The sequence below is a fragment of the Eriocheir sinensis genome, chromosome 61 (genome assembly GCF_024679095.1).
Source record: "Eriocheir sinensis breed Jianghai 21 chromosome 61, ASM2467909v1, whole genome shotgun sequence".
In the NCBI taxonomy this organism is placed as follows: domain Eukaryota; kingdom Metazoa; phylum Arthropoda; class Malacostraca; order Decapoda; family Varunidae; genus Eriocheir; species Eriocheir sinensis.
This window is the reverse complement of record NC_066569.1, coordinates 4,149,517-4,163,254: the sequence shown is the minus strand read 5'-3', so window position 1 is coordinate 4,163,254 and position 13,738 is coordinate 4,149,517. Positions and strand designations below refer to the sequence as shown.

Sequence of the window (13,738 nt, the reverse complement as noted above, 5' to 3'; positions counted from 1 at the left end):
CTTTTGGAGATGAAAAGTTAAGGAAAGTATTGATATAATTTCCCAAGATGGAGGTTTGCTGAATTAGGATCTTGGACATAATTCTCGTTTTCTTTCTCTCTTTTAAAACCAGAAATCAGTTTATATTTTTTGTCATTCACTGTTGGAAAGTTAAGGAAAGTATTGATATAATTTCCCAAGATGGAGGTTTGCTAAATTTAGGATCTTGGACATAATTCTCGTTTTCTTTCTGTCTTTTAAAACCAGAAATCAATTTATATTTTTTGTCATTCCCTTTTGGAGATGAAAAATTAAAGAAAGTATTGATATAATTTCCCAAGATGGAGGTTTGCTAAATTTAGGATCTTGGACGTAATTCTCGTTTTCTTTCTCTCTTTTAAAACCAGAAATCAATTTATATTTTTTGTCATTCACTGTTGGAAAGTTAAAGAAAGTATTGATATAGTAGTTTTAGGAGCATTGAGTAGCGGGCTTTTTCTTCACATTTGTTACCTTTTGTTATGCCCTTGAACCGACTCCTTTGCTGTAAAAAAAAAAAAAAAAAAATGTCCTAAGATGAAGGTTTGCTAAATTAAAACCTGGACAATGTAAAGTTTTTTCTCCGTTATTTAAAACCAGAAATGAATTAGTGATGTTTTTTTTTAATATTGTTATTGAAAGGGTTTGAAAAGAGGGAGAATTTTGGAAGTTTGGCATCAGTAGCTATATCATTCTATTGACCGGTACTTTTTATATTTTCCATAGATATTTTATTTCTTTAAGTTAGTTTCATCATTTTTTTTCCCTATATTTTTTTTCCTATATGTAGACAATTTTTTCCTATATGTAGACAATTTTTTCCATGTGTAGACAATTTTTTCCTAAATATAGACAACTTTTTCCTATATGTAGACAACTTTTTCCTATATGTAGACAATTTTTTCCTAAATATAGACAACTTTTTCCTATATGTAGACAACTTTTTCCTATATGTAGACAACTTTTTCCTACATGTAGACAACTTTTTCCTACATGTAGACAAGTTTTTCCTATATGTAGACAACTTTTTCCTACATGTAGACAACTTTTTCCTATATGTAGACAACTTTTTCCTATATGTAGACAACTTTTTCCTATATGTAGACAACTTTTTCCTATATGTAGACAACTTTTTCCTACATGTAGACAACTTTTTCCTATATGTAGACAACTTTTTCCTACATGTAGACAACTTTTTCCTATATGTAGACAACTTTTTCCTATATGTAGACAACTTTTTCCTATATGTAGACAACTTTTTCCTATATGTAGACAACTTTTTCCTACATGTAGACAAGTTTTTTTCCCTTATGTAGACAAGTTTTTCCTTTCATGCCTTTTAAATATGGGGGGCTTTTTTTGCCATTTTCCCTCTTGTTGATGTAAGAAGTAATGATAGATTTTGTTTATCCTTCAGTTAGCCAGCCAGGACACAGATAGACTCATATAAGCATAGTAAAATAATAATAATAATGATAATAATAATAATGATCATGAGTTTGCATTATATGTAGGTTGAAATTACATTCTTGAAAAAATAAAAATAAGAAGAAGAGTAGGACATTCAGAAGAGGATATTGTGTTAGTTATTTTGAAACACACACACACAAACGCACACACCTCGTCTACTTACACACTCACTTACGCCCATATTACATCTAGTCAGTCAATTGAACACACACACACACACACACACACACACACACAGCATCCACACACCCACCCACCCACCCACACACCCTCATCCACCCCTCTCTCATCTCCCTTCTCTCCACCCACCCCACTCCAATCCACTCGGCGCCACCTCAGCCGTGCACAGCCGGAGCGGAGTCGGGTCACGGCAGGGGTCGACCGCATCCGTCACCTCATCCACCGCCAGCCTTAGGGACGCCAAGGACATCCACATCACCGAGAACCCTTTACAGAACCCCACGGCCTGAGACTACCCTCAGCAGAACACCAATACTATCCTAACCACTACTACTGCTGCTTCTACGTCCGGTACCTCCGCGGCCTACCAACGCAAGAACAGCCACAACTACAGCTACAGCTCCTACTACCCGAGGAGTGAGAACTACTACTACTGTTGCTGCTGTTGTTTCGTGATTGCGTCGTTCTTCCTCTCGCTCCCGCTCTCTCGTGTCTTCTCGCTCTGCCTGATCTGTTTCCTGTGTCTCTTGTTCCTCTTGTGTTTCCTCCCGATCATCTCGCCGAATCTGTTGTCGCCATTTTCGTAGGTCTATATTTTTTTTTGGTCTTTTTTCCTTTTTCTTTTTTAGATCGTCTTTTTTTATTTTTCCTCTTCCTTATTTTCACTTCTTTTGGTACTCAGATTTTTTTTTCCTCTTCGTTTTTTTTCACTTTTTTTGGGGGTACTCAGATTTTTGGTTTCCCCTTTTTTTGTTGTTTGTTTTTTCCTGTCTTATATTTATTTGCATTTTCTTTGTTTCTCTTTCTCCTTTTTTTTCTCATGCCCATTTCTTTTTTTTTTTTTTACTTTTTCTCCTTTTTAACTTTCTTTTCTGTCACAGGTTTCATTTCCAAATCATCTGCTGGGTATTTTTTTCTATTTTTTCCTTTTTTTCCTTCATTTCTTTCCCACGCCTCAGCCCTTAAACGTTTATTGTAGATAGTTTTATCTTATTTTTTATCGCCAAGGTTATCGCCACACATTTATTTTGTGTTTGTTCGCTCTTTTTAGATTTTATTGAAGATTTTATCCGCGTTTTATTTGCCTTTGTTTTAGTTTTGTAATTTTAGTTTTTGTTGTGTTCCTTTCCTTTTTTATTTTTAGCTGTGATAAATCTTATTGATTTTATTGCTCTCATTCCGTTTTTTCCTTTTTCTTGTTATTGCAAGTAGTCTCCTGTGGGGGGCGAGGGTTTAGCTGCCATGCTAGATTATAGTAAAGAATTTTATTATGTATCATTATTATATTTTCATCTATGTAGCCTCCTTTTTTCATCATATTTTTGCCATATTCAAGTCTAGTAGTAGTGTGTGTGTGTGTATATATATATATATATATATATATATATATATATATATATATATATATATATATATATATATATATATATATATATATATATATATATATATTATTCTCCATATCATCTGTTAACATTTACTCTAATATATTTTAGCATTCTCATTTTTTAGAGTGTTTTATGTCATTTTCTTTTTTCTTCTTTAGTCTCAACCTCATTTTACTCTTTAGAATATTTATTTTTCTTTCTTTTTCTTTTTTGCATTTTATTTTTTCCTGAGTTTGCCGTTGTGAATTAATGACCTAAGGTTGTATTTCATCCTCACTCATTTGCACGCTAAGGAGCAATGAGGCCCAGTCTTTTTTATACACATATTTACTACACTATTATTATTAAACCATTATATTATTGCCTTATGTGTTAGTCTAAGTCTATGCAGCAGAGTCTTAGTGTTATACACCTAGATGACAATGTTTTTGAATATCTATTGTTTTCCCCTTTTTGTGATATTTTATTTGCCTTTGACTTATCTTTAGTTTTTTATGTTTTATATATTCTTTGTCTCATTCAAATCCTCCTTTGGTTTAGTTATTTTCCCCTCCCTGTTTTTCCTTTCTATGTCTTTTTCTTGTTCATTAATTTTCCCCTCCCTGTTTTTTCTTTCTACATCTATTTCTTGTTTACTTTTTTCCCTCCCTGTTTTTTTCCTTTCTTTTTATGTTTTTTTTTCTTGTTTATTTTTCCATCATTTTTTTCCATATTTTTCTTCTCCTTGGTCATTTATTTTTCCTCTTTATTCTTTTCTGTCTTGTTAATCATGTTTCTTATTTTCCTTCTCTTTCTTTTTCTCTCTTTACTTTTTACATTTCTTTTCTGTAATTCTTTTTTTTACTTCTTTTCTCTTTATGTATGTGTGTGTGTGTGTGTGTTTTAACATTGTCTATTTCTCTCTTTCTTTATTTTATTTAACTTTATCTCATTTTATCCGTTTTATTATTATTATTATTTATCTATCTTTTCCTGTTGTTGCGAGTGGGAGCGTCTAACATAAATAAACACATCAATTCAACCTCAGCCGTCCCAAATTACCGTAATAATAATAATAATAATAATAATAATAATAATAATAATAAAAATAACACTCATTGATGCACGCTTCTTCAGGGTACATATAAAAAAAAAAAAAATGTCACATACGGAACTATTTTGAGAATTAAACACGCAAAAAAAAAACCATACAAAAAATACATTACATACATATATACATACATACATTTTTTTTTTTCTGTCAAGTGAATGTCAAGCTATTTTTTTTTTTAACTGTTGGAAATGTTCAATGTTCGTGTTTGTTGAGGATTTTTACGAGAGGCATTTTCGAGAGCTTTTTTTCCCCAAGTCTTAGAAAAGGGAACTTCAGTGTCATGTGTGCTTCAAGATTTTCAGATGTTTTCGAGAGAAGTTTTTAAGTGTGAAAGGAATCCAAACCCATAAGAACTGTCAATTTTTATTTATTTTTTATTTATTTATTTATTTATTTTTCACTGTTGGAAATGTTCAATGTTCATGTCTGTTGAGGGTTTTTGCGAGCGGCATTTTCAAGAGCTGTTTTTATTCTTCCCCCAAGTCTTAGAAAAGGAGCGTTACGGATTCCAAGATTTTGAGGCGTTTTCAAGAAGTATGTCGTTGAAGTCTGTGAAGGGAGTCAGAGTTCGTAGGAAGCATCATTTCGCTAGGATTGCAAGGCCAGTGTTTGTTGCGGTGTTTGTTTGTTTTTGTGACACATATTTCTCCTTTCTGACACTATATAATGCGTCAAAGGAGAAAAGGCGGACATAAACTTGTTATATCTATCTAAACACATCTTTTTTCAAGCAGTAATTTCTTCTATAACATCGTATAATTTGACAAAGGATAAAAGATAGACAAACTTGTTATATCTATCTAAACACATCTTTTTTCAAGCAGTAATTTCTTCTATAACATTGTATAATTTGACAAAGGATAAAAGATAGACAAACTTGTTATATCTATCTAAACACATTTTTTTCAAGCAGTGATTTCTTCTATAACATTGTATAATTTGACAAAGGAGAAAAGACACAAACTTTTTATAATCTGTCAACACCATTTTTTCTAGTTATTTTCTTCTATAACATCGTATAATTTGACAAAGGAGAAAAGGCAGACAAACTTGTTATAATCTGTCAACACATTTTTTTCTTATGTTATTTTCTCCTTTCTAACATAATATAACTTGTCAAAAAGGAGAAAAATCAGACAAGCGCACAAAACAATGTTATCTGTCAACACATCGATATTTTTTTCTCCATCTCACGGGCAGAGGTTCCAAGATGTCTTAGTAATCCAATATATACCATCATACATAATATTCATAACTCCATTTTTCCAACTTTGTAAGGATTTTTATATGTATGTATATGTATAGGTTTGCTCGTAAAGTTGTTTGTTGACATACACAGTTGCTTGCTGACAATCACGACAAAGTTGAGATGGAAAAGACTTCGCCGGGTGTGATAACAGTGAATCTCCTCAGCGGAACAGATTCAGAGATACAAAAATACCCTCTAAAGATCCTAAAATGTCCCACAAAGACCCTAAGATATTCTACAAAGATCCTAAAATGTCACAAAAACATTAGTGTGTCCTACAGAGATCCTGAAATGTCACAAAAATCCTAGTGTGTCCTACAGAGATCCTAATGTGTTCTGAAAATATCTTGAAATGCTAGACAGTAATCCTAATGTGTCCTACAGAGATCCTGAAATGTCACAAAAATCCTAGTGTGTCCTACAGAGATCCTAATGTGTCCTGAAAAGATCCTGAAATACTAGACAAAAATCCTAATGTGTCCTACAGAGATCCTGAAATGTTAGACAAAAATTCTAATAGGTCCTACAGAGATCCTAATGTGTCCTGAAAATATCTTGAAATGTCAGACAAAAATCCTAATGTGTCGTACAGAGATCCTGAAATGTGTCTGAAAAAATCTTAGTATGTCCTTCAAGAACCTATAATTTTTGAATCTGCAAATCTCAACCCCACGAATGTTTAAACCCGCGAATTTCAACCCCATGAATGCTTGAAGCTGAGAATTTTCAGATCCATAAATGCTCAAACCCGCGAATGTCAGGGGGCGACTGTAGTACATGGTTTGTTGTTGACACACACACACACACACACACACAGTCACGTACACACAAATACACTCATACGTACACGATCGAGTTGAAACGTACACACGAGTTGAAACATACACACACACACACACACACATACTTGGCTGTTTCCTATTTTTAAGAGTGGCGGTGGATGAATGGAAAAGACAAAATAGATAAAAAGGTGATATTAAACGTAATCGCATTTGTAAAGTGTCGTACGTGATGTCGGTTCTCTGTGTCAATGAAAAACAGGCTTTGTAACTATAGATATACACCCATCACCATCATTATATTACTCATTATTATTCATATTCTTACCCGTGTATAATGATTAGGCTTCTATTACTACTATTGATTTATTCTTGGTGTCCGTGGCGGTTGGATTACAGTAATTAAGAAACCCATAAAGAAGAAAGAAAAAGTACTATACAAACGTTAAGTGATGTATGATAAGCTATTTTTATGCTATTGATATTTTTAAGGAACGAAAAGATGAAAAAAATAACTTAGTCCCCCCCTTACTCAACCCCCTCCCCTTCATCCCCTCCCCCCCTCCCCAGCCTTCATTACTACACCCAAACATGGCAGCTGAGCGCGTAAAGACAAACAAAAAACAAGAACATTAAGGAGGAAAGTAAACAAACGGGGGCGATTTTAATAAGCGCGCAATGTAAACAACCCCCAGAAATCGGCATCTTCTAACGCGAATTCACCGAAGACGATTTTTCTACCCTCGTTTTTCCTCTTTTTGTATCATTCCCCGCAGCCCCACATCCCCAGCATTCCCTCAGAAGCTGGTTAAGACCCCTGCCTAACCCCTGCCAGAGTCCCATACCAACCCTGAGACGCATAACCACGAGAAACAGAAAACCAAAGCATTATCTTAAACACCATCTTCGCGAATCCACCATACGCGGTTACTCTCTCCCCCCCTCGTTTTTCATCTTTTACATCATTCCCTACACCCTCACAGCCCCCAGCATTCCCTCAGAGGCTGGTTAAGACCCCTGCCGAACCCCTGCCAGAGTCTTATGTAAACCCAGAAGCGAATCAAGACAAAAAAAACAAAAAAACCCTGCCGTGTCAGAAACGACTAAGCGATTCCACCATACGCGGTTTTTCTCCCCCCCTTTATTTTTCCCCTTTTCTATCATCCCCCACAGCCTCACATCCCCAGCATTCCCTCAAAAGCTGGTTAAGACCCCTGTCGAACCCCTGTCAGAGTCCCACGCCAACCCAGAAACGCATAACTAAGATAAACAGGAAAAGAAAACATTACCGGAAATATCATCTTCGCGATTTCACCATTCGCGGTTCCTCTCCCCCTTCGTTTCTCCCTTTTTTTATCCTCCCTCACACCATAACACCCACCATCACCCCCTCAAAAGCTGGTCAAGACCCCTGCCGAACCCCTACCAGCGCCCTATGCCAACGCGAAAGCATATAAAGACGAAAAATAGAAAGTAAACAACACCGTATCCGTTTCCCGCGCAAAACTCGGGCGGACAGGGCAGCTTGGTATTGCAAAAACTTAGTGAGACATTTAATATGCTTTCCATCTCCTTCCTGCCTTCCTGTCCCCTCCTCCTGCCTCTTATTCAGCCTCCAGCCTTGCCTACCCATGAGTGTTATAATAGGGAAGCCTCGGATACAGTTGCAAGAGGTGTAGATTCACTCATATTTTGTAGTTTTGCGAGCGCGGAGGTTCGTTTGCTCATGTAGTGTGTTAGTTCGCGCGTGAGTTGAGCGTTGCGTCGTCGGGTCGAAGTTGTTTTGGATCTTCGGCGCCGCTGTGTAGAGATGCAGTTTACCCTTTCCTTCCTTCTTTCCTTCCTTCAAAAATTTCTCCTATATTTCTTTCCTTTCTTGTTTTTCCTCTCTCCTTTATTCTTCCTTCATTTTTTTCTAATTTCCCCCTTCGTTCCTTATTTCTTTCCTTCCTTTCTTCTTTTCTTCCTTTTTTCATCTTTTCTTTCTTCTCTGCTACTGCTCCTCTTCCTCCTTCTTCTCCCTTTTCCTCCTCCTCCTCTTCCTCCTCCTTCTTCGTCTTCTTCTTCTTCTTCTTCTTCTTCTTCTTCTTCCATATTCACACACACACGCACGTCACAGTAACAAACAGGAGTGGCAGTGTGTGTGTGTGTGTGTGAGAGAGAGAGAGAGAGAGAGAGAGAGAGAGAGAGAGAGAGAGAGAGAGAGAGAGAGAGAGAGAGCAGTACTGTGATCTACATACTAATTCAGACCTGTTGTGTATCTGGCCTGGCTAATGTACACACACACACACACACACACACACACACATACACACACACACACACGTACATACCCACCAATTCACACAATACTTTCACTTTTCCAGAAACGAGAGAGAGAGAGAGAGACTGATTCACTTCCTCGCATCATCTTTCCCAAAACTTAAGACAGAGAAAGGAAACGGAAAACGGCCTCCGCAATAACTTTTAATTCTTTATATAGAGAGATGACAAAAGACGTGTTACTTGTTAATATATGGATGCAACACACACACACACACACACACACACACACACACACACACTTTGTCGTCATTTCAAGATCATATTTTTGTCACGTTCTCTCATTCTCGACATACTTCTCTTTTTTTCATTCTTCCTTCCTTCTTTCTTTCATTCTTGGTCTTTCTGTTACGTAAGTTTATATATATAGTAATTACATCCACTCTATCTTCTTCTTCTTCTTCTTCTTCTTCTTCTTCTTCTTCTTCTTCTTCTTCTCTCGTGTATATAAACATTCTTCCTTTCTTTCTTTCTTCGTTCTTTTCTTTCGTATATTATGGACTTTATACTTTCTTTCTTCTCTCCTCTTCCTTCCTTTCTCTCATGTATTTCTTATGTATTTTTTTTCCTTTCCTTTCGTTTCTCTCTCTCTTGCAAATATAGACTAATAAATTCTATCCTCCTTCATTTGTTCCTCCTTACATCCTCTCCTCCTTCCTTTGTTCCTCCTTTCTTTCTCTCTTACATATATAGACAAATACATTCTTTCCTCCTTCCTTTGTTCCTCCTTACATCATTTCTTCCTTCCTTTGTTCCTCCTTTCTTTCTCTCTTACATATATAGACAAATACATTCTTTCCTCCTTCCTTTGTTCCTCCTTACATCTGTTTCTCCTTCTATTGTTCCTCCGTACTCCCTTTCTCCCTCTCTCTCGCGCGCGCTCATGTAGGCGGTAATAGTGCATTCAAAAGTAAACAAACAAATACTCAAAGTGGCGTTGAAATCAATCCGAAATCGCAAAAGAAAAAAGAAGAGTCGACAGCGCGGTGCTAAAGCGAGTCGCGGAAACTGAATATGTGGCTTTTAATCGAATCGCGAAATCAGAAACCGCACAGCAAAGAGCGGGCCGCAAAATTTGAATGTGTATTGCGTTACCGCGAATTGCGAAGTTGGAATTTTGTGATTAACGAATTGTAAAAACCGAAAATATAACGTTACAGTGAATGAGCCTCTTATTGAAGGGCAAAAATCAAGAGTATTGCGTATAACGAACCACAGAAATCGAGAATATAGAGCGATAATGAATCCAACTTATAGCGAACCGCGTTATTCGAAAGTACCGCATATCACGAACCGCGTACACCGAATATATAACGCTATAGTGAATTCTTTTTACAGCAGCTGCAAAAATCGAAAACATACCGTATAACGAACTGCGAAAACTAAAAAAAACAACGGTATCATGACTTCATCTTATAGCGAAGCGCGAAAATGAACCAATATCGCGAAGAGCAAACCGCGGACGCCGAACAATAGCGAATAACACACGGCAAAAGCCCAAAATACATCGTTATAGTGAGCTTAACCTATAGCAAGCCGCGCGGAAATTTCAAATACTTCGTTATAGTGAACCCATCTTATAGCGAACACCGTTAAAACGTAGCCAGGCGTCACGTAGGGAACCGTAGAGGCACCGCTATCAATACAACGTCTCGTCAGCATCTTCGTCAGCGTCTTCGTCTGCGTCTTGGCTTGTGTCGTTATCGCCGCCGCCGCCTCTTCCTCCTCCTCCTCTTCTTCCCCCGCCTCCTCCGCCGCCGCTATAGTTACAAGCGTCTATCGTACGTGAGCGCGCCGGTTGTATTGTACTGTACATATCGTGATTGTTATTCTACTTTTTGTGTGCTTTGTTGAACTACTCCTGTTGTGAGCGGTTACGAGTTTTAATGGTTTATTCATTTGTTTTATTTGTTTTTTTGTTTATTTTACTTCTTGGGCAGGTTTGAATTAATCAGCCATTTGTTTCACGTTTTTTATATATTTTTTCCACGTGTTTTTCATCTTTTCTTTTGTTTTTCTTCTTGAGCAGGTGTTAATCAGCCTGTTTTTACGTGTTTTTTTTTATTTTTTCCACTTTGTTTTTCATCTGTTCTTTTGTTTTTCTTCTTGGGCAGGTTTTAATCAGTCTGCTTTTTTCATTTTTTCACTTGTTTTTTCATCTTTTCTTTTTTTTTTCTTTTTTCCATTATTTTATTTACCTTTTTCTGTCCTCATGTTTGCTTTCCTCTTTTTTCTTCTCTTCCTCACATCACTCTCCTCCTTGTTTTCTTCTTTTTCCTCTTTTTTCTTTTTTTCATTATCCTTCTCCGTTCAATTTTTCTCATTTCTTTTTTCTTTGTTTTTCCTGTACCCATTTTTTCTACTTTTCTTTAATTTTCCTTTATTTTCCTTCGTTTCCCCAACACACGAAAAAAAAAAATGCAATGTAGAGTTGAAATCAAAGCAAATGACACACGTATATAACATTATTTAATTCTCGTCTATTGTATCTATTTTGCTATTATTTTTTTTATCTGTTTTTCTTTATTATTTTCATTATTTTTTTTCGTATTATAGTAACCTAACATATTATTATTATTTTCTTTTCTGTTTTTTCTTTTATATTTTCATTCTCTCACTGCTTTCTCTGATATTTTCTGTCTCAATCTTTTCCTTATACTTTCTTTCTTTTTCTTTCTCCAATACTTTCATTCTCATTCTCTTATTTTCCAATATTTTCTTGCTTATACTTTCTCCTATACTTTCTTCCTTTTATTCTTTCTCCCACACTCTCTTTCTTTTTCTCTTTCATATTTTCTCTTTTTATTACTCTTCTCATCATTTCTCTTAAATTTTACCTTTTATTACTTTTATCAATATCACCATTATTATCATTTCTATTTCTTTATTAGTTTCACACGAAGCTTATGTAAGTTTTCCACACACTACTAAGAATTATGAAGGTAATCCTAAAGAGAATTAATATTGATAAGAACGAACCCCCTTGAACCCCCCCTTAAACACCACCCCACCCACCTTGGTATATATATAGTCAACAAGTAGGCTATGAAGAAGGAAAAAAAATAAACGAGAGAAAAACACGAATGAAATAAATAAATGAATAAAAAATAAACAAAAATGACAAAAAGTGAATGTTGTTTTTAATTATCCTTGTTATTGTTGTTGTTGTTGTTGTAGTAGTAGTAGTGGTAGTGGTGGTAGTAGTAGTAGTAGTAGTAGTAGTAGTAGTAGTAGTAGTAGTAGTGGTGGTTATAGTGGTGGTTGTAGTAGAAGTAGTGGTAGTGGTAGTAGTAGTAGTAGTAGTAATAGTAGCAGAGAGAGAGAGAGAGAGAGAGTGTGTGTGTGTGTGTGTGTGTGCAATCATAATTTCCTTTCATGTGTATGTATTTTGAGAAGAGAAAATGTCAGGGATTAAATTACACACACACACACACACACACACACACACACACACACACACATACAGGCACGTATACAGAGGAAATGGCTGGCGTCTCTCTCTCTCTCTCTCTCTCTCTCTCTCTCTCTCTCTCTCTCTCTCTCTCTCTCTCTCTCTTTTTGTTTCCCACCTTACATTCATATCTTCTTCCATTCCTCCTCCTCCTCCTTTTCTTCTTCCTCCTCCTCCTCCTCCTCCTCTTCTTCCTCTTCCTCCTCCTCCTCCTCCTCCTCCTTCTCCTCCTCCTTCTCTTCTTCCTCCTCCTCTTCTTCCTCTTCCTCCTCCTCTTCCTTCAACACATTTTAGCCAGATGTTGACTTTTTAACTTCGAAATACAAACAAACACAAAATTTTCTTCCCTCGCTCGCAACACACACACACACACACGCACACACACACACACACAGGGATAATAAAAGACAAACACTATTTTTTCTCATATCCTCCTCCTCCTCCTCCTCCTCCTCCTCCTCCTCCTCCTTCTCCTCCTCCTCCTCCTCCTCCTTCTTCTTCTTTGTTCCTGTTTAACTTTCATCTTTCTCCTTTTTTTCTCATTTCTTTTTTTTTCTTTCTCAGTTTCTTTTCTTCTCCAGTTTGTCGTTTACTTCTTCCTCCTCCTCCTCCTCCTCCTCTTCCTCCTCCTCCTCCTCCTCCTCCTCCTCTTCAAGCTTCTTCACGCACTTGTCTTCCTTTCTCTTCTTTTCTTCTCTAATGCAAGACAAACAGACTAATGTAAATGTGACCTGGATACAAGTAGTAGTAGTAGTAGTAATAGTAGTAGCAGTAGTAGTAGTAGTAGTAGTAGTAGTAGTAATGGTGGACCTGGTGGTGGCAGTGATGGTGGTTGTTGTTGGTGGTGGTGGTAATAGTAGTAGTAGTAGTAGTAGTAGTAGTAGTAGTAGTAGTAGTAGTAGTAATGTTATTATTATTATTATTTTGTCCAATTATTTAGTTTGTTAATTGCTGTCTCAGGGGTAATTAGGTCACATATCAAAGGCCTCTCTCTCTCTCTCTCTCTCTCTCTCTCTCTCTCTCTCTCTCTCTCTCTCTCTAATTTCCTCCTGCTCCTCCTTTCTCACATATTATTTCGATTACTCCATTTCCTCTTTCTTCCTTTCTTCTTTCTCTCATTCATCCTTCTCCTTCTTTATTTTTCTCTCTTTCTTTCCTTTTATTCTCTCTTCCTTCCTTCCTTTGTTCCTTCCTTCCTTTCTTTCTTCCTTTCTTCCTTCATTCCTTTTCTCCTTTTTTTCTTTCTTTCTTTTTCCTTTCTTTCATCCTTCCTTCCTTCCTTTCTTTCTTTCTTTCTTTCTTTTTTCCTTTCATCCTTCCTTCCTTCCTTTCTTTCTTTCTTTCTCTCCTTCCTTCCTTCCTTCCTTCTCTCCTTTCTTTCTTTCTTTCTTTCTTTCTTTCTTCCTTCCTTTCTTCCATCAGTTTCCTCCTCCTCTTTTTCCTTCTCTCCCTTGGTCTCCCTATCTTACCACACTCCCTTTCTCTCCCTCTCCTTCTCTTCCTTTCTCTCCCTTCCTCTTTCTCTCCCTTTTTTCAATTTTCGTTCTTTCCTTCTCTCCCTTCCTCTCCCTATTTTATCACACACCCTATCTCTCCCTCTCCTTCTCTTCCTTTCTCTCTCTCTCTCTCTCTCTCTCTCTCTCTCTCTCTCTCTCTCTCTCTCTCTCTCTCTCTCTCTCTCTCTCCCTTCTTTCCATTCCCGTCCTTTCCTCTCTCCCTTGCTCTACCTCTCCTTCTCTCCCTTTCTCTCCCTTCTCTCCCTTTCTCTCCTTTCTCTCCCTTCCTCTT

The 13,738-nt window shown here is 36.7% G+C and overlaps 1 protein-coding gene across 11 annotated transcripts in view; it reads left to right on the top strand.

The window, feature by feature from the left end:
* Positions 1–3,510, top strand: part of LOC126986188 (protein NDRG3-like) — an 86,515-nt gene extending 83,005 nt beyond the window's left edge. For all 11 annotated transcript variants that reach the window (XR_007739385.1, XR_007739386.1, XM_050842141.1 and 8 more), the window contains one exon: positions 1,828–3,510. Coding sequence is in view for 9 of the 11 variants with exons in the window: in XM_050842141.1 (XP_050698098.1) it covers positions 1,828–1,958 (131 nt within the window). In the remaining 2 variants the exon portion in view is untranslated. The remainder of the gene's footprint in view (positions 1–1,827) is intronic.
* Positions 3,511–13,738: the final 10,228 nt, after the last annotated feature.